We start from the raw sequence: 22720 nt of genomic DNA on the forward strand, positions 1-22720 counted from the left end.
TTATCTGCGAGCTGTTGGCTAGAGCACATTTGCTATATAACGCAACATTTTTGGTGACAAAACCATTTGTAGAGTTGAAAATGCGATGGAAACCCATTTAACGTGTATTTTTTTTATTCGGTACATGGGAATTTAACCACAAAAGTCATTTGTATGTGCACTACCTCATCCCGCACATCATGTTTTCAGCAGCAAGTCAATTTGATGGATATTTTTACGCGAATTTTTGAATATTCGCATGAAAATCTGGCACCAATTGGATGGAATCGTATCTTATGTCAGACAACGTTGCTACACTCAATGAATTGATAAGAGCTTCAAGTTATTACCATTGAATATGAGGCCTATGCTACAGGCTGTCATTACGCACGAGGCCACTATCAAGCCCTCTATATAGCCTCATAGCCTCTCTCTCTTGCTTTCTGCTCTCCAATATGTTGATGAATCATTTCCTCGTTTTGTTTAGATTGTAACTCCGCGCCATTACAACAATTCCATCAACAAAGAGAAAGTCGTGAACAGCCAATAGGGTCGAGGGGTTGAAAACGAGCCAATCACGATGGAATCCACTCGCACCCACATTCTTCATATGGATGGTGCTCTGGCTCAAGCCTGGAAGAAAACCGTGGAGCGGACCAGAGTGACAGACCACGTCAGAACAACGTCTGTATTTATCGCTGGGATATCTCTCTCTGTTCCGCGGTACATTGAGCAACAATTAAACTGATTGTCAGCGGTGTCTGTCAGTGCTGTTTTACAGACAAGTTCATCAGTTCGGAGCGCACTGACTAGAGACAAACTGCAATAAGGAGTAGATGTTGGAAGGAACTTTGAATCTTTTCTGGAGTTGCCTGCCTGCATTGAAGTAAGTCTAACTGGTTTACCCATTCATCTTACTCGTTTTTCACACTTCATAGATTGGAGGGAACATATGCTGTTATTATTTCTCTGTTTATTACTAATTTATATGGTTATTGGACATTTATTAAACTGTCATCCATAGGGCGCACAATGTGGAACATCATTCCATAGGGATTTTAATGACAGATATATTATTTTATCATTACATTTACATTTAAGTCATTTAGCAGACGCTCTTATCCAGAGCGACTTACAAATTGGTGAATTCACCTTTTATTTCAGACTGTATTGACTGTATTGAACTAACCGCCGCGTGAGCCAGAACCTTGGAGATAGGACGGTAGGCACGAGGCACCGGGAGACAGGCAACAGACATGACGACGGATATCACCGGTGCAGAGTTTGAGATCGACGTGGAGAGTCTGGAGACCGAAAGTGACGACCAGGACCAGCCGGACTACAGCTCCTCTCTGTCCTGCGCAGGAGACAACGAGCCGCGGGCCAAGGGAGATGACAAGCCGGGCACCGCCAGCCAGGGGTCCGGTGAACAGCGGAAGCTAAGCCGGACGCCGAAGTGTGCCCGCTGCAGAAACCATGGAGTGGTGTCGTGTCTGAAGGGGCATAAGCGGTTCTGCCGCTGGAGGGACTGCCAGTGTGCCAACTGTCTTCTGGTGGTGGAGAGACAGCGGGTCATGGCGGCTCAGGTGGCACTACGGAGACAACAAGCTACAGAGGTGTGTGTTTGGATTCTAATAAATTATACTGTTATTCAATTAAGGTGCGTGTGTTTTTTCAGTCTTTGGAGAGGGTGTAAAACGCGTTGGTTTAACATGCAACTTTATTGCAAGCAATGATGCCAAAACTGTATCTTAAAATAATTTTAATTTAAAATGTATTCCAACTGTCTTCATTGACGAGAAACATATCTCATTTTTACACTGTAAAAACATTGTAAAAAGGGCCTAAATTGAAGTCATGTCCCGTTTCGGTCTTATGCATCGAAATGATCAGGACAGACAGAGGAAGTAGCAGCAAAGTCTAACACAGAAAATATTTTAAAACGTTTAGTTTTAGTTTAGTAGAGTTATATTATTTATTTCCTCACATAACACAATAACATGCTAGGGTGATGAACTCAGAATGGGCTGATGAAAGCATAATAAGAATAATACATTAATAATTTATTTATATTATAAGTAGCCTCTTGGTATCACTTATCTAATCTTTTCAACACCTTGGGACTGGTATCAAACGAATAAGGCCTCTGAAATCACGATTCAAATAGTTTTATTTCTGTAATTTTATCAGGATAAAAAGGGAATTTGTGGGAAGCAGATTCCAGCAGAGAGAAGAGCTATTTACCAGAGACACATCAGACCATCAACGATGCTGGCTAAGAGCATTCTGGAAGGTAACACAGTTGTAGTCTATTCTAGTCTTGTCTAGTCGATCCTATCCTAAACTATTGAATACTTTTCAGTTTTGTTCTATCCTATTCTATTCTATCATATACTATTCTATTCTATAATATTCTATTCTATACCATTCTATCCTATACTTTTGTATTCTACACTATTGTATTCTATCCTATTCTATTCTATTTTGTCCTATACTATTCTATCCTATACTCTTCTATTATATTCTATCCTATAGTATTCTACTCTATCCTATTCTATCCTATACACTTCTATTCTATTCTATCCTATACTATTCTATTCTACCCTATAATATTATATTCTATACTTTCTATCCTATACTATTGTATTCTATGCTATTCTATTATATAATATTACATTCTATACTTTTCTATCCTATACTATTGTATTCTATTGTATTCTATCATATTCCAATTTGTCTTATACAATTCTATTTTGTCCCATGCCATTCTATCATATTCTATTCTGTTCTATTTTGTCCTAAACCATTCTATTCTATTCTATTTTGTCCTATACCATTCTATCATATTCTATTATATTCTATTTTGTCCTATACCATTCTATCATATTCTATTATATTCTATTTTGTCCTATACCATTCTATCTGATTCTATTCTATTCTATTTTGTTCTATACTAGTCTATCCTTTCCTATTCTGTTTATCCTGTTTATTCTGCCCCTGAACAGGCAGTTAACCCACTGTTCCTAGGCCGTCATTGAAAATAAGAATTTGTTCTTAACTGACTTGCCTGGTTAAATAAAGGTAAATAAAAATAAAAATATCCTGTCCTATCCTATCCTATCCTTTCCTATTCTATTCTATTTTATCCTCACCTCTCCGATCCTCTCCTCTTCTGTTTATCCTGTCCTATCCTGTCCTAGCCTTTCCTCTTCTGTTTATTCTGTCCTAACCTAGCCTTTTCTATTTTATTTTATCTTGTCCTATCCTATCCTTTCCTCTTCTATTTTATCCTGTCCTAACCTAGCCTTTCCTATTCTATTTTATCTTGTCCTATCCTATCCTTTCCTCATCTATTTGATCCTGTCCTAACCTAGCCTTTCCTATTCTATTTTATCTTGTCCTATCCTATCCTTTCCTCATCTATTTGATCCTGTCCTAACCTAGCCTTTCCTATTCTATTTCATATTGTCCTATCCTATCCTTTTCTCTTCTATTTTATCCTGTCCTAACCTAGCCTTTCCTATTCTATTTCATATTGTCCTATCCTATCCTTTTCTCTTCTATTTGATCCTGTCCTAACCTAGCCTTTCCTATTCTATTTCATATTGTCCTATCCTATCCTTTCCTCATCTATTTGATCCTGTCCTAACCTAGCCTTTCCTATTCTATTTCATATTGTCCTATCCTATCCTTTTCTCTTCTATTTTATCCTGTCCTAACCTAGCCTTTCCTATTCTATTTCATATTGTCCTATCCTATCCTTTCCTCTTCTATTTGATCCTGTCCTAACCTAGCCTTTCCTATTCTATTTTATCTTGTCCTATCCTATCCTTTCCTCTTCTATTTTATCCTATGCAATGCAATTCTATTCTCAGATAAAGCAGGAGACTACTTTACCCTGTTTACAAGTGATGGTTTTACTGAATGAACAGGCGTTGGATACTTGTTTATCTCCTTGATATTTTCTCTCTCTCAGACTTGTTACAATGTCTTTATTTTATAGGTATCAGATAGAACTAAGCAGGCACAATACTTTTTGAGATGTTTTGTAAAATGCTTTAAAGTGGAAAAGACGTACACAATTTGTCTTATGTTCAATACTTTCTATGTTTTACCAAGCTTTATTTAATTAACCTAATCTGATTGATATCTAACCTGCTTTATTTAATTAACCTAATCTGATTGATATCTAACCTGTTTATTGAACCTAATCTGTCTGATATCTAACCTGCTTTATTTAACCTAATATCATTGATATCTAACCTGCTTTATTTAACCTAATATCATTGATATCTAACCTGCTTTATTTAACCTAATATAATTGATATCTAACCTGCTTTATTTAACCTAATATCATTGATATCTAACCTGCTTTATTTAACCTAATATCATTGATATCTAACCTGCTTTATTTAACCTAATCTGTCTGATATCTAACCTGCTTTATTTAACCTAATCTGAATGAAATCTAACCTGCTTTATTTAACCTAATCTGTCTGATATCTAACCTGCTTTATTTAACCTAATCTGACTGATATATAACCTGCTTTATTTAACCTAATATTATTGATATCTAACCTGCTTTATTTAACCTAATCTGTCTGATATCTAACTTGCTTTATTTAACCTAATATCACTGATATCTAACCTGCTTTATTTAACCAAATCTGACTGATATCTAACCTGCTTTATTTAACAAAATCTGACTGATATCTAACCTGGTTTATTTAACATATTCTGTCTGATATCTAACCTGATTTATTTAACCTAATCTGTCTGATATCTAACCTGCTTTATTTAACCTAATATCATTGATATCTAACCTGCTTTATTTAACCTAATCTGTCTGATATCTAACCTGCTTATTTAACCTAATATGTCTGATATCTAACCTGCTTTATTTAACCTAATCTGACTGATATCTAACCTGTTTATTTAACCTAATCTGACTGATATATAACCTGTTTATTTAACCTAATATCATTGATATCTAACCTGCTTTATTTAACCTAATCTGACTGATATATAACCTGCTTTATTTAACATATTCTGTCTGATATCTAACCTGCTTTATTTAACCTAATATGTCTGATATCTAACCTGCTTAATTTAACCTAATATCATTGATATCTAACCTGCTTTATTTAACCTAATCTGTCTGATATCTTACCTGTTTTATTTAACCTAATCTGACTGATTTCTAACCTGCTTTATTTAACCTAATCTGACTGATATCTAACCTGCTTTATTTAACCTAATATCATTGATATCTAACCTGCTTTATTTAACCTAATCTGACTGATATTTATCCTTGTTTTATTAAACCTAAGATGACTGATATTTATCCTTGTTTTATTTAACCTAATCTGACTGATATCTAACCTGTTTTATTTAACCGAATCTGACTGATATCTAACCTGCTTTATTTAACCTAATCTGTCTGATATCTATCCTGCTTATTTAACCTAATCTGACAGATATCTAACCTGCTTTACTTAACCTAATCTGACTGATATCTAACCTGCTTTATTTAACCTAATCTGACTGATATCTAACCTGTTTAATTTAACCTAATCTGACTGATATCTAACCTGCTTTATTTAACCTCATCTGACTGATATCTAACGTGCTTTATTTAACATACATTACATTACATTTAAGTTATTTAGCAGACGCTCTTATCCAGAGCGACTTACAAATTGGTGAATTCACCTTCTGACATCCAGTGGAACAGCCACTTTACAATAGTGCATCTAAATAATTTAAGGGGGGGGGGGGTGAGAAGGATTACTTTATCCTATCCTAGGTATTCCTTGAAGAGGTGGGGTTTCAGGTGTCTCCGGAAGGTGGTGATTGACTCCGCTGTCCTGGCGTCGTGAGGGAGTTTGTTCCACCATTGGGGGGCCAGAGCAGCGAACAGTTTTGACTGGGCTGAGCGGGAACTTTACTTCCTCAGTGGTAGGGAGGCGAGCAGGCCAGAGGTGGATGAACGCAGTGCCCTTGTTTGGGTGTAGGGCCTGATCAGAGCCTGGAGGTACTGCGGTGCCGTTCCCCTCACAGCTCCGTAGGCAAGCACCATGGTCTTGTAGCGGATGCGAGCTTCAACTGGAAGCCAGTGGAGAGAGCGGAGGAGCGGGGTGACGTGAGAGAACTTGGGAAGGTTGAACACCAGACGGGCTGCGGCGTTCTGGATGAGTTGTAGGGGTTTAATGGCACAGGCAGGGAGCCCAGCCAACAGCGAGTTGCAGTAATCCAGACGGGAGATGACAAGTGCCTGGATTAGGACCTGCGCCGCTTCCTGTGTGAGGCAGGGTCGTACTCTGCGGATGTTGTAGAGCATGAACCTACAGGAACGGGCCACCGCCATGATGTTAGTTGAGAACGACAGGGTGTTGTCCAGGATCACGCCAAGGTTCTTAGCGCTCTGGGAGGAGGACACAGTGGAGTTGTCAACCGTGATGGCGAGATCATGGAACGGGCAGTCCTTCCCTGGCAGGAAGAGCAGCTCCGTCTTGCCGAGGTTCAGCTTGAGGTGGTGATCCGTCATCCACACTGATATGTCTGCCAGACATGCAGAGATGCGATTCGCCACCTGGTCATCAGAAGGGGGAAAGGAGAAGATTAATTGTGTGTCGTCTGCATAGCAATGATAGGAGAGACCATGTGAGATTATGACAGAGCCAAGTGACTTGGTGTATAGCGAGAATAGGAGAGGGCCTAGAACAGAGCCCTGGGGGACACCAGTGGTGAGAGCGCGTGGCGAGGAGACAGATTCTCGCCACGCCACCTGGTAGGAGCGACCTGTCAGGTAGGACGCAATCCAAGCGTGGGCCGCGCCGGAGATGCCCAACTCGGAGAGGGTGGAGAGGAGGATCTGATGGTTCACAGTATCGAAGGCAGCCGATAGGTCTAGAAGGATGAGAGCAGAGGAGAGAGAGTTAGCTTTAGCAGTGCGGAGCGCCTCCGTGATACAGAGAAGAGCAGTCTCAGTTGAATGACTAGTCTTGAAACCTGACTGATTTGGATCAAGAAGGTCATTCTGAGAGAGATAGCGGGAGAGCTGGCCAAGGACGGCACGTTCAAGAGTTTTGGAGAGAAAAGAAAGAAGGGATACTGGTCTGTAGTTGTTGACATCGGAGGGGTCGAGTGTAGGTTTTTTCAGAAGGGGTGCAACTCTCGCTCTCTTGAAGACGGAAGGGACGTAGCCAGCGGTCAGGGATGAGTTGATGAGCGAGGTGAGGTAAGGGAGAAGGTCTCCGGAAATGGTCTGGAGAAGAGAGGAGGGGACAGGGTCAAGCGGGCAGGTTGTTGGGCGGCCGGCCGTCACAAGAAGCGAGATTTCATTTGGAGAGAGAGGGGAGAAAGAGGTCAGAGCACAGGGTAGGGCAGTGTGAGCAGAATCAGCGGTGTCGTTTGACTTAGCAAACGAGGATCGGATGTCCTAATCTGATTGATATCTAAACTGCTTTATTTAACCTAATATCTTGATATCAAACCTGCTTTATTTCACCTAATATCATTGATATCTATCCTGCTTTATTTAACCTAATCTGTCTGATATCTAATTGGCTTTATTTAACCTAATCTGACTGATACCTAACCTGCTTTATTTAACCTAATCTGACTGATATCTAACCTGCTTTATTTAACCTAATATCATTGATATCTAACCTGCTTTATTTAACCTAATCTGACTGATATTTATCCTTGTTTTATTTAACCTAAACTGACTGATATTTATCCTTGTTTTATTTAACATAATCTGACTGATATCTAACCTGTTTTATTTAACCGAATCTGACTGATATCTAACCTGCTTTATTTAACCTAATCTGTCTGATATCTATCCTGCTTATTTAACCTAATCTGACAGATATCTAACCTGCTTTACTTAACCTAATCTGACTGATATCTAACCTGCTTTATTTAACCTAATCTGACTGATATCTAACCTGTTTTATTTAACCTAATCTGACTGATATCTAACCTGCTTTATTTAGCCTAATCTGACTGATATCTAACGTCCTTTATTTAACCTAATCTGATTGATATCTAAACTGCTTTATTTAACCTAATATCTTGATATCAAACCTGCTTTATTTAACCTAATCTGACTGAAATCTAACCTGCTTTATTTAACCTAATCTGTCTGATATCTAACCTGCTTTATTTAACTTAATCTGACTGATATATAACCTGCTTTATTTAACCTAATATTATTGATATCTAACCTGCTTTATTTAACCTAATCTGTCTGATATCTAACTTGCTTTATTTAACCAAATCTGACTGATATCTAACCTGCTTTATTTAACCTAATATTATTGATATCTAACCTGCTTTTTTTAACCTAATCTGTCTGATATCTAACTTGTTTTATTTAACCTAATCTGACTGATATCTAACCTGCTTTATTTAACCAAATCCGTCTGATATCTAACCTTCTTTATTTAACCAAATCTGACTAATATCTAACCTGCTTTATTTAACCTAATATCATTGATATCTAACCTGCATTATTTAACCTAATCTGTCTGATATTTTACCTGTTTTATTTAACCTAATCTGACTGATATCTAACCTGCTTTATTTAACCTAATCTGACTGATATCTAACCTGCTTTATTTAACCTAATATCATTGATATCTAACCTGCTTTATTTAAACTAATCTGACTGATATTTATCCTTGCTTTATTTAACCTAAGCTGACTGATATTTATCCTTGTTTTATTTAACCTAATCTGACTGATATCTAACCTGTTTTATTTAACCGAATCTGACTGATATCTAACCTGCTTTATTTAACCTAATCTGTCTGATATCTATCCTGCTTATTTAACCTAATCTGTCTGATATCTAACCTGTTTTATTTAACCTAATCTGACTGATATCTAACCTGCTTTATTTAGCCTAATCTGACTGATATCTAACGTCCTTTATTTAACCTAATACCATTGATATCTAACCTGCTTTATTGAACCGAATCTGACTGATATCTAACCTGCTTTATTTAACCTAATCTGTCTGATATCTAACCTGCTTATTTAACCTAATCTGACAGATATCTAACCTGCTTTATTTAACATAATCTGACTGATATCTAACCTGCTTTATTTAACATATTCTGTCTGATATCTAACCTGCTTTATTTAACCTAATCTGTCTGATATCTAACCTGCTTTATTTAACCTAATATCATTGATATCTAACCTGCTTTATTTAACCTAATCTGTCTGATATCTAACCTGTTTTATTTAACCTAATCTGACTGATATCTAACCTGCTTTATTCAACCTAATATCATTGATATCTAACCTGCTTTATTTAACCTGATATCATTGATATCTAACCTGCTATATTTAACCTAATATAATTGATATATAACCTTCTTTATTTAACCTAAATCATTGATATCTAACCTGCTTTATTTTACCTAATATCATTGATATCTAACCTGCTTTATTTAACCTAATCTGTCTGATATCTAACCTGCTTTGTTTAACCTAATCTGACTGAAATCTAACCTGCTTTATTTAACCTAATCTGTCTGATATCTAACCTGCTTTATTTAACCTAATCTGACTGATATATAACTTGCTTTACTTAACCTAATATTATTGATATCTAACCTGCTTTATTTAACCTTATCTGTCTGATATCTAACTTGCTTTATTTAACCTAATATCACTGATATCTAACCTGCTTTATTTAACCAAATCTGACTGATATCTAACCTGCTTTATTTAACCTAATCTGACTGATATATAACCTGCTTTATTTAACATATTCTGTCTGATATCTAACCTGCTTTATTTAACCTAATCTGTCTGATATCTAACCTGCTTCATTTAACCTAATATCATTGATATCTAACCTGCTTTATTTAACCTAATCTGTCTGATATCTTACCTCTTTTATTTAACCTAATCTGACTGATATCTAACCTGCTTTATTTAACCTAATCTGACTGATATCTAACCTGCTTTATTTAACCTAATATCATTGATATCTAACCTGCGTTATTTAACCTAATCTGACTGATATTTATACTTGTTTTATTTAACCTAAACTGACTGATATTTATCCTTGTTTTATTTAACCTAATCTGACTGATATCTAACCTGTTTTATTTAACCGAATCTGACTGATATCTAACCTGCTTTATTTAACCTAATCTGTCTGATATCTATCCTGCTTATTTAACCTAATCTGACAGATATCCAAACTGCTTTACTTAACCTAATCTGACTGATATCTAACCTGCTTTATTTAACCTAATCTGATTGATATCTAACCTGTTTTATTTAACCTAATCTGACTGATATCTAACCTGCTTTATTTAACCGAATCTGACTGATATCTAACCTGCTTTATTTAACCTAATCTGTCTGATATCTATCCTGCTTATTTAACCTAATCTGACAGATATCTAACATGCTTTATTTAACATATTCTGTCTGATATCTAATCTGATTTATTTAACCTAATCTGTCTGATATCTAACCTGCTTTATTTAACCTAATATCATTGATATCTAACCTGCTTTATTTAACCTAATCTGTCTGATATCTAACCTGCTTATTTAACCTCATCTGTCTGATATCTAACCCGCTTTATTTAACCTAATCTGTCTGATATCTAAACTGTTTATTTAACCTAATCTGTCTGATATCTAACCTGCTTTATTTAACCTAATCTGACTGATATCTAACCTGCTTTATTTAACCTAATATCATTGATATCTAACCTGCTTTATTTAACCTAATCTGTCTGATATCTAACCTGTTTTATTTAACCTAATCTGACTGATATCTAACCTGCTTTATTTAACCTAATCTGTCTGATATCTAACCTGCTTCATTTAACCTAATATCATTGATATCTAACCTGCTTTATTTAACCTAATCTGTCTGATATCTTACCTCTTTTATTTAACCTAATCTGACTGATATCTAACCTGCTTTATTTAACCTAATCTGACTGATATCTAACCTGCTTTATTTAACCTAATATCATTGATATCTAACCTGCTTTATTTAACCTAATCTGTCTGATATCTAACCTGTTTTATTTAACCTAATCTGACTGATATCTAACCTGCTTTATTTAACCTAATCTGTCTGATATCTAACCTGCTTCATTTAACCTAATATCATTGATATCTAACCTGCTTTATTTAACCTAATCTGTCTGATATCTTACCTCTTTTATTTAACCTAATCTGTCTGATATCTAACCTGTTTTATTTAACCTAATCTGACTGATATCTAACCTGCTTTATTTAACCTAATATCATTGATATCTAACCTGTTTTATTTCACCTAATCTGACTGATATCTAACCTGCTTTATTTAACCTACTCTGACTGGTATCTAACCTGCTTTATTTATCCTAATCTGACTGATATTTATCCTTGTTTTATTTAACCTAATATCATTGATATCTAACCTGCTTTATTTAACCTAATATAATTGATATCTAACCTGCTTTATTTAACCTAAATCATTGATATCTAACCTGCTTTATTTAACCTAAATCATTGATATCTAACCTGCTTTATTTAACCTAATATCATTGATATCTAACCTGCTTTATTTAACCTAATCTGTCTGATATCTAACCTGCTTTGTTTAACCTAATCTGACTGAAATCTAACCTGCTTTATTTAACCTAATCTGTCTGATATCTAACCTGCTTTATTTAACCTAATATCATTGATATCTAACCTGCTTATTTAACCTCATCTGTCTGATATCTAACCCGCTTTATTTAACCTAATCTGTCTGATATCTAAACTGTTTATTTAACCTAATCTGTCTGATATCTAACCTGCTTTATTTAACCTAATCTGACTGATATCTAACCTGCTTTATTTAACCTAATATCATTGATATCTAACCTGCTTTATTTAACCTAATCTGTCTGATATCTAACCTGTTTTATTTAACCTAATCTGACTGATATCTAACCTGCTTTATTTAACCTAATCTGACTGATATCTAACCTGCTTTATTTAACCTAATATCATTGATATCTAACCTGCTTTATTTAACCTAATCTGACTGATATTTATCCTTGTTTTATTTAACCTAAAATGACTGATATTTATCCTTGTTTTATTTAACCTAATCTGACTGATATCTAACCTGTTTTATTTAACCGAATCTAACTGATATCCAACCTGCTTTATGTAACCTAATCTGTCTGATATCTATCCTGCTTATTTAACCTAATCTGACAGATATCTAACCTGCTTTATTTAACCTAATCTGACTGATATCTAACCTGATTTATTTAACCTAATTTGACTGGTATCTATCCTGCTTTATTTAACTGAATCTGACTGATATCTAACCTGTTTTATTTCACCTAATCTGATTGATATCTAACCTGCTTTATTTAACCTACTCTGACTGGTATCTAACCTGCTTTATTTAACCTAATCTGACTGATATTTATCCTTGTTTTATTTAACCTAATATCATTGATATCTTACCTGCTTTATTTAACCTAATCTGACAGATATCTAACTGGCTTTATTTAACCTAATCTGACTGATATCTAACCTGCTTTATTTAACATATTCTGTCTGATATCTAACCTGCTTTATTTAACCTAATCTGTCTGATATCTAACCTGCTTTATTTAACCTAATCTGTCTGATATCTAACCTGTTTTATTTAACCTAATCTGACTGATATCTAACCTGCTTTATTTAACCTAATCTGACTGATATCTAACCTGCTTTATTTAACCTAATCTGACTGATATTCATCCTTGTTTTATTTAACCTAATCTGTCTGATATCTAACCTGTTTTATTTAACCTAATCTGACTGATATCTAACCTGCTTTATTTAACCTAATCTGACTGATATCTAACCTGCTTTATTTAACCTAATCTGACTGATATTCATCCTTGTTTTATTTAACCTAATCTGACTGATATCTAACCTGTTTTATTTAACCTAATCTGTCTGATATCTAACCTGTTTTATTTAACCTAATCTGACTGATATCTAACCTGCTTTATTTAACCTAATCTGACTGATATCTAACCTGATTTATTTAATTAACCTAATTTGACTGGTATCTATCCTGCTTTATTTAACTGAATCTGACTGATATCTAACCTGTTTTATTTCACCTAATCTGACTGATATCTAACCTGCTTTATTTAACCTAATCTGACTGATATCTAACCTGCTTTATTTAACCTAATATCATTGATATCTAACCTGCTTTATTTAACCTAATCTGACTGATATTTATCCTTGTTTTTTTTAACCTATTCTGACTGATATCTAACCTGCTTTATTTAATCAAATCTGACTGATATCTAACCTGCTTATTTAACCTAATCATTCTGATATCTAACCTGCTTTATTTAACCTAATCTGACAGATATCTAACTGGCTTTATTTAACCTAATCTGACTGATATCTAACCTGATTTATTTAACCTAATCTGACTGGTATATATCCTGCTTTATTTAACCTAATCTGTCGGATATCTACCTGTTTTATTTAACCGAATCTGACTGATATCTAACCTGCTTTATTTAAACCTAATATCATTGATACCTTACCTACTTATTTAACCTAATCTGACTGATATCTAACCTGCTTTATTTAAACTAATCTGTCTGATATCTAACCTTCTTCATTTATCCTAATCTGTCTGATATCTAACCTGCTTTATTTAACCTAATCTGTCTGATATCTAACCTGCTTTATTTAACCTAATCTGTCTGATATCTAACCTGCTTTATTTAAACTCATCTGTCTGATATCAAACCTGCTTTATTTAACCTATTCTGTCTGATATCAAACCTGATTTATTTAACCTAATTTGACTGATATCTAAACTGCTTTATTTAACCTAATCTATCTGGTATCTAATTGGCTTCATTTAACCTCATCTGACTGATATCTAACCTGCTTTATTTAACCTAATATCATTGATATCTAACCTGTTTTATTTCACCTAATCTGACTGATATCTAACCTGCTTTATTTAACCTACTCTGACTGGTATCTAACCTGCTTTATTTAACCTAATCTGACTGATATTTATCCTTGTTTTATTTAACCTAATATCATTGATATCTAACCTGCTTTATTTAACCTAATATAATTGATATCTAACCTGCTTTATTTAACCTAAATCATTGATATCTAACCTGCTTTATTTAACCTAATATCATTGATATCTAACCTGCTTTATTTAACCTAATCTGTCTGATATCTGACCTGCTTTGTTTAACCTAATCTGACTGAAATCTAACCTGCTTTATTTAACCTAATCTGTCTGATATCTAACCTGCTTTATTTAACCTAATATCATTGATATCTAACCTGCTTTATTTAACCTAATCTGTCTGATATCTAACCTGCTTATTTAACCTCATCTGTCTGATATCTAACCCGCTTTATTTAACCTAATCTGTCTGATATCTAAACTGTTTATTTAACCTAATCTGTCTGATATCTAACCTGCTTTATTTAACCTAATCTGACTGATATCTAACCTGCTTTATTTAACCTAATCTGTCTGATATCTAACCTGTTTTATTTAACCTAATCTGACTGATATCTAACCTGCTTTATTTAACCTAATCTGACTGATATTTATCCTTGTTTTATTTAACCTAAAATGACTGATATTTATCCTTGTTTTATTTAACCTAATCTGACTGATATCTAACCTGTTTTATTTAACCGAATCTAACTGATATCCAACCTGCTTTATGTAACCTAATCTGTCTGATATCTATCCTGCTTATTTAACCTAATCTGACAGATATCTAACCTGCTTTATTTAACCTAATCTGACTGATATCTAACCTGATTTATTTAACCTAATTTGACTGGTATCTATCCTGCTTTATTTAACTGAATCTGACTGATATCTAACCTGTTTTATTTCACCTAATCTGACTGATATCTAACCTGCTTTATTTAACCTACTCTGACTGGTATCTAACCTGCTTTATTTAACCTAATCTGACTGATATTTATCCTTGTTTTATTTAACCTAATATCATTGATATCTAACCTGCTTTATTTAACCTAATCTGACAGATATCTAACTGGCTTTATTTAACCTAATCTGACTGATATCTAACCTGCTTTATTTAACATATTCTGTCTGATATCTAACATGCTTTATTTAACCTAATCTGTCTGATATCTAACCTGCTTTATTTAACCTAATCTGTCTGATATCTAACCTGTTTTATTTAACCTAATCTGACTGATATCTAACCTGCTTTATTTAACCTAATCTGACTGATATCTAACCTGCTTTATTTAACCTAATCTGACTGATATTCATCCTTGTTTTATTTAACCTAATCTGTCTGATATCTAACCTGTTTTATTTAACCTAATCTGACTGATATCTAACCTGCTTTATTTAACCTAATCTGACTGATATCTAACCTGCTTTATTTAACCTAATCTGACTGATATTCATCCTTGTTTTATTTAACCTAATCTGACTGATATCTAACCTGTTTTATTTAACCGAATCTAACTGATATCCAACCTGCTTTATGTAACCTAATCTGTCTGATATCTATCCTGCTTATTTAACCTAATCTGACAGATATCTAACCTGCTTTATTTAACCTAATCTGACTGATATCTAACCTGATTTATTTAACCTAATTTGACTGGTATCTATCCTGCTTTATTTAACTGAATCTGACTGATATCTAACCTGTTTTATTTCACCTAATCTGACTGATATCTAACCTGCTTTATTTAACCTACTCTGACTGGTATCTAACCTGCTTTATTTAACCTAATCTGACTGATATTTATCCTTGTTTTATTTAACCTAATATCATTGATATCTAACCTGCTTTATTTAACCTAATCTGACAGATATCTAACTGGCTTTATTTAACCTAATCTGACTGATATCTAACCTGCTTTATTTAACATATTCTGTCTGATATCTAACATGCTTTATTTAACCTAATCTGTCTGATATCTAACCTGCTTTATTTAACCTAATCTGTCTGATATCTAACCTGTTTTATTTAACCTAATCTGACTGATATCTAACCTGCTTTATTTAACCTAATCTGACTGATATCTAACCTGCTTTATTTAACCTAATCTGACTGATATTCATCCTTGTTTTATTTAACCTAATCTGTCTGATATCTAACCTGTTTTATTTAACCTAATCTGACTGATATCTAACCTGCTTTATTTAACCTAATCTGACTGATATCTAACCTGCTTTATTTAACCTAATCTGACTGATATTCATCCTTGTTTTATTTAACCTAATCTGACTGATATCTAACCTGTTTTATTTAACCTAATCTGTCTGATATCTAACCTGTTTTATTTAACCTAATCTGACTGATATCTAACCTGCTTTATTTAACCTAATCTGACTGATATCTAACCTGATTTATTTAATTAACCTAATTTGACTGGTATCTATCCTGCTTTATTTAACTGAATCTGACTGATATCTAACCTGTTTTATTTCACCTAATCTGACTGATATCTAACCTGCTTTATTTAACCTAATCTGACTGATATCTAACCTGCTTTATTTAACCTAATATCATTGATATCTAACCTGCTTTATTTAACCTAATCTGACTGATATTTATCCTTGTTTTATTTAACCTAATCTGACTGATATTTATCCTTGTTTTATTTAACCTATTCTGACTGATATCTAACCTGTTTTATTTAATCAAATCTGACTGATATCTAACCTGCTTATTTAACCTAATCATTCTGATATCTAACCTGCTTTATTTAACCTAATCTGACAGATATCTAACTGGCTTTATTTAACCTAATCTGACTGATATCTAACCTGATTTATTTAACCTAATCTGACTGGTATATATCCTGCTTTATTTAACCTAATCTGTCGGATATCTACCTGTTTTATTTAACCGAATCTGACTGATATCTAACCTGCTTTATTTAAACCTAATATCATTGATACCTTACCTACTTATTTAACCTAATCTGACTGATATCTAACCTGCTTTATTTAAACTAATCTGTCTGATATCTAACCTTCTTCATTTATCCTAATCTGTCTGATATCTAACCTGCTTTATTTAACCTAATCTGTCTGATATCTAACCTGCTTTATTTAACCTAATCTGTCTGATATCTAACCTGCTTTATTTAAACTCATCTGTCTGATATCAAACCTGCTTTATTTAACCTATTCTGTCTGATATCTAACCTGATTTATTTAACCTAATTTGACTGATATCTAAACTGCTTTATTTAACCTAATCTATCTGGTATCTAATTGGCTTCATTTAACCTAATCTGACTGATATCTAACCTGCTTTATTTAACCTAATATCATTGATATCTAACCTGCTTTATTTAACCTAATCTGACTGATATCTAACCTGCTTTATTTAGCCTAATCTGACTGATATCTAACATGCTTTATTTAACCTAATCTGATTGATATCTAAACTGCTTTATTTAACCTAATATCTTGATATCAAACCTGCTTTATTTCACCTAATCTCATTGATATCTATCCTGCTTTATTTAACCTAATCTGTCTGATATCTAATTGGCTTTATTTAACCTAATCTGACTGATACCTAACCTGCTTTATTTAACCTAATCTGACTGAAATCTAACCTGCTTTATTTAACCTAATCTGTCTGATATCTATCCTGCTTTATTTAACCGAATCTGACTGATATCTAACCTGCTTTATTTAACCTAATCTGTCTGATATCTAACCTGCTTATTTAACCTAATCTGACAGATATCTAACCTGCTTTATTTAACATAATCTGACTGATATCTAACCTGCTTTATTTAACATATTCTGTCAGATATCTAACCTGCTTTATTTAACCTAATCTGTCTGATATCTAACCTGCTTTATTTAACCTAATCTGTCTGATATCTAACCTGTTTTATTTAACCTAATCTGACTGATATCTAACCTGCTTTATTTAACCTAATATCATTGATATCTAACCTGCTTTATTTAACCTGATATCATTGATATCTAACCTGCTATATTTAACCTAATATAATTGATATCTAACCTGCTTTATTTAACCTAAATCATTGATATCTAACCTGCTTTATTTAACATATTCTGTCTGATATCTGACCTGCTTTATTTAACCTAATCTGTCTGATATCTAACCTGCTTTGTTTAACCTAATCTGACTGAAATCTAACCTGCTTTATTTAACCTAATCTGTCTGATATATAACCTGCTTTATTTAACCTAATATTATTGATATCTAACCTGCTTTATTTAACCTAATCTGTCTGATATCTAACTTGCTTTATTTAACCTAATATCACTGATATCTAACCTGCTTTATTTAACCAAATCTGACTGATATCTAACCTGCTTTATTTAACCTAATCTGACTGATATCTAACCTGCTTTATTTAACATATTCTGTCTGATATCTAACCTGCTTTATTTAACCTAATCTGTCTGATATCTAACCTGCTTCATTTAACCTAATATCATTGATATCTAACCTGCTTTATTTAACCTAATCTGTCTGATATCTTACCTCTTTTATTTAACCTAATCTGACTGATATCTAACCTGCTTTATTTAACCTAATCTGACTGATATCTAACCTGCTTTATTTAACCTAATATCATTGATATCTAACCTGCGTTATTTAACCTAATCTGACTGATATTTATCCTTGTTTTATTTAACCTAAGCTGACTGATATTTATCCTTGTTTTATTTAACCTAATCTGACTGATATCTAACCTGTTTTATTTAACCGAATCTGACTGATATCTAACCTGCTTTATTTAACCTAATCTGACTGATATATAACCTGCTTTATTTAACCTAATATTATTGATATCTAACCTGCTTTATTTAACCTAATCTGTCTGATATCTAACTTGCTTTATTTAACCTAATATCACTGATATCTAACCTGCTTTATTTAACCAAATCTGACTGATATCTAACCTGCTTTATATAACCTAATCTAACTGATATTTATCCTTGTTTTATTTAACCTAAGGTGACTGATATTTATCCTTGTTTTATTTAACTTAATATCATTGATATCTAACCTGCTTTATTTAACCTAATCTGACTGATATTTATCCTTGTTTTATTTAACCTAATCTGATTGATATCTAACCTGCTTTATTTAACCTAATCTGTCTGATATCTATCCTGCTTATTTAAACTAATCTGACAGATATCTAACCTGCTTTATTTAACATATTCTGTCTGATATCTAACCTGATTTATTTAACCTAATCTGTCTGATATCTATCCTGCTTTATGTAACCTAATATCATTGATATCTAACCTGCTTTATTTAACCTAATCTGTCTGATATCTAACCCGCTTTATTTAACCTAATCTGTCTGATATCTAACCTTTTTATTTAACCTAATCTGTCTGATATCTAACCTGCTTTATTTAACCTCATCTGACTGATATCTAACGTGCTTTATTTAACCTAATCTGATTGATATCTAAACTGCTTTATTTAACCTAATCTGACTGATATCTAATTGGCTTTATTTAACCTAATCTGATTGATATCTAACCTGCTTTATTTAACCTAATCTGTCTGATATCTATCCTGCTTATTTAAACTAATCTGACAGATATCTAACCTGCTTTATTTAACATATTCTGTCTGATATCTAACCTGATTTATTTAACCTAATCTGTCTGATATCTAACCTGCTTTATTTAACCTCATCTGACTGATATCTAACGTGCTTTATTTAACCTAATCTGATTGATATCTAAACTGCTTTATTTAACCTAATCTGACTGATATCTAATTGGCTTTATTTAACCTAATCTGACTGAAATCTAACCTGCTTTATTTAACCTAATCTGTCTGATATCTAACCTGATTTATTTAACCTAATCTGTCTGATATCTATCCTGCTTTATGTAACCTAATATCATTGATATCTAACCTGCTTTATTTAACCTAATCTGTCTAATATCTAACCCGCTTTATTTAACCTAATCTGTCTGATATCTAACCTTTTTATTTAACCTAATCTGTCTGATATCTAACCTGCTTTATTTAACCTCATCTGACTGATATCTAACGTGCTTTATTTAACCTAATCTGATTGATATCTAAACTGCTTTATTTAACCTAATCTGACTGATATCTAATTGGCTTTATTTAACCTAATCTGACTGAAATCTAACCTGCTTTATTTAACCTAATCTGTCTGATATCTAACCTGCTTTATTTAACCTAATCTGTCTGATATCTATCCTGCTTTATGTAACCTAATATCATTGATATCTAACCTGCTTTATTTAACCTAATCTGTCTGATATCTAACTTGCTTTATTTAACCTAATATCACTGATATCTAACCTGCTTTATTTAACCAAATCTGACTGATATCTAACCTGCTTTATATAACCTAATCTGTCTGATATCTATCCTGCTTATTTAAACTAATCTGACAGATATCTAACCTGCTTTATTTAACATATTCTGTCTGATATCTAACGTGCTTTATTTAACCTAATCTGATTGATATCTAAACTGCTTTATTTAACCTAATATCTTGATATCAAACCTGCTTTATTTCACCTAATATCATTGATATCTATTCTGCTTTATTTAACCTAATCTTTCTGATATCTAATTGGCTTTATTTAACCTAATCTGACTGAAATCTAACCTGCTTTATTTAACCTAATCAGTCTGATATCTAACCTGCTTTATTTAACCTAATCTGACTGATATATAACCTGCTTTATTTAACCTAATATTATTGATATCTAACCTGCTTTATTTAACCTAATCTGTCTGATATCTAACTTGCTTTATTTAACCTAATATCACTGATATCTAACCTGCTTTATTTAACCAAATCTGACTGATATCTATCCTGCTTATTTAAACTAATCTGACAGATATCTAACCTGCTTTACTTAACCTAATCTGACTGATATCTAATCTGCTTTATTTAACCTAATCTGACTGATATCTAACCTGATTTATTTAACCTAATCTGACTGGTATATATCCTGCTTTATTTAACCTAATCTGTCGGATATCTAACCTGTTTTATTTAACCTAATCTGACTGATATCTAACCTGCTTTATTTAACCTAATCTGACTGATATCTAACCTGCTTTATTTAACCTAATATCATTGATTTCCAACCTGCTTTATTTAACCTAATCTGACTGATATGTATCCTTGTTTTATTTAACCAAATCTGACTGATATTTAACCTGCTTTATTTAAACCTAATATCATTGATACCTTACCTACTTATTTAACCTAATCTGACTGATATCTAACCTGCTTTATTTAAACTAATCTGTCTGATATCTAACCTTCTTTATTTATCCTAATCTGTCTGATATCTAACCTGCTTTATTTAACCTAATCTGTCTGATATCTAACCTGCTTTATTTAACCTAATCTGTCTGATATCTAACCTGCTTTATTTAAACTCATCTGTCTGATATCAAACCTGCTTTATTTAACCTATTCTGTCTGATATCTAACCTGATTTATTTAACCTAATCTATCTGGTATCTAATTGGCTTTATTTAACCTAATCTGACTGATATCTAACCTGCTTTATTTAACCTAATATCATTGATATCTAACCTGCTTTATTTAACCTAATCTGACTGATATTTAACCTGCTTTATTTAACCTAATCTGTCTGATATCTAACCTGTTTTATTTAACCTAATCTGTCTGATATCTAACCTGCTTTATTTAACCTAATATCATTGATATCTAACCTGCTTTATTTAACCTAATCTGTCTGATATCTAACCTGCTTTATTTAACCTAATATCATTGATATCTAACCTGTTTTATTTAACCTAATCTGACTGATATCTAACCTGCTTTATTTAACCTAATCTGACTGATATCTAACCTTCTTTATTTAACCTAATATCATTGATAACTAACCTGATTTATTTAACCTAATCTGACTGATATTTATCCTTGTTTTATTTAACCTAATCTGATTGATATCTAACCTGCTTTATTTAACCTAATCTGACTGATATCTAACCTTCTTTATTTAACCTAATATCATTGATTTCCAACCTGCTTTATTTAACCTAATCTGACTGATATGTATCCTTGTTTTATTTAACCAAATCTGACTGATATTTAACCTGCTTTATTTAAACCTAATATCATTGATACCTTACCTACTTATTTAACCTAATCTGACTGATATCTAACCTGCTTTATTTAAACTAATCTGTCTGATATCTAACCTTCTTTATTTATCCTAATCTGTCTGATATCTAACCTGCTTTATTTAACCTAATCTGTCTGATATCTAACCTGCTTTATTTAACCTAATCTGTCTGATATCTAACCTGCTTTATTTAAACTCATCTGTCTGATATCAAACCTGCTTTATTTAACCTATTCTGTCTGATATCTAACCTGATTTATTTAACCTAATCTATCTGGTATCTAATTGGCTTTATTTAACCTAATCTGACTGATATCTAACCTGCTTTATTTAACCTAATATCATTGATATCTAACCTGCTTTATTTAACCTAATCTGACTGATATTTAACCTGCTTTATTTAACCTAATCTGTCTGATATCTAACCTGTTTTATTTAACCTAATCTGTCTGATATCTAACCTGCTTTATTTAACCTAATATCATTGATATCTAACCTGCTTTATTTAACCTAATCTGTCTGATATCTAACCTGCTTTATTTAA

At 32.8% G+C, this 22720-nt stretch overlaps 1 protein-coding gene across 1 annotated transcript in view; it reads left to right on the forward strand.

Moving 5' to 3' along the window:
* Positions 1-630: 630 nt before the first annotated feature.
* The window catches only part of LOC135507538 (doublesex- and mab-3-related transcription factor 2-like), a 41018-nt gene continuing 18928 nt past the window's right edge, over positions 631-22720 (forward strand). Inside the window, exons 1-3 of the mRNA XM_064927080.1 lie at positions 631-865; positions 1144-1595; positions 2170-2272. Coding sequence (XP_064783152.1) covers positions 1236-1595; positions 2170-2272 — 463 coding nt within the window. The 5' untranslated portion in view covers positions 631-865; positions 1144-1235. The remainder of the gene's footprint in view (positions 866-1143; positions 1596-2169; positions 2273-22720) is intronic.

This window comes from Oncorhynchus masou, chromosome 1, assembly GCF_036934945.1.
Source record: "Oncorhynchus masou masou isolate Uvic2021 chromosome 1, UVic_Omas_1.1, whole genome shotgun sequence".
NCBI lineage: Eukaryota > Metazoa > Chordata > Actinopteri > Salmoniformes > Salmonidae > Oncorhynchus > Oncorhynchus masou.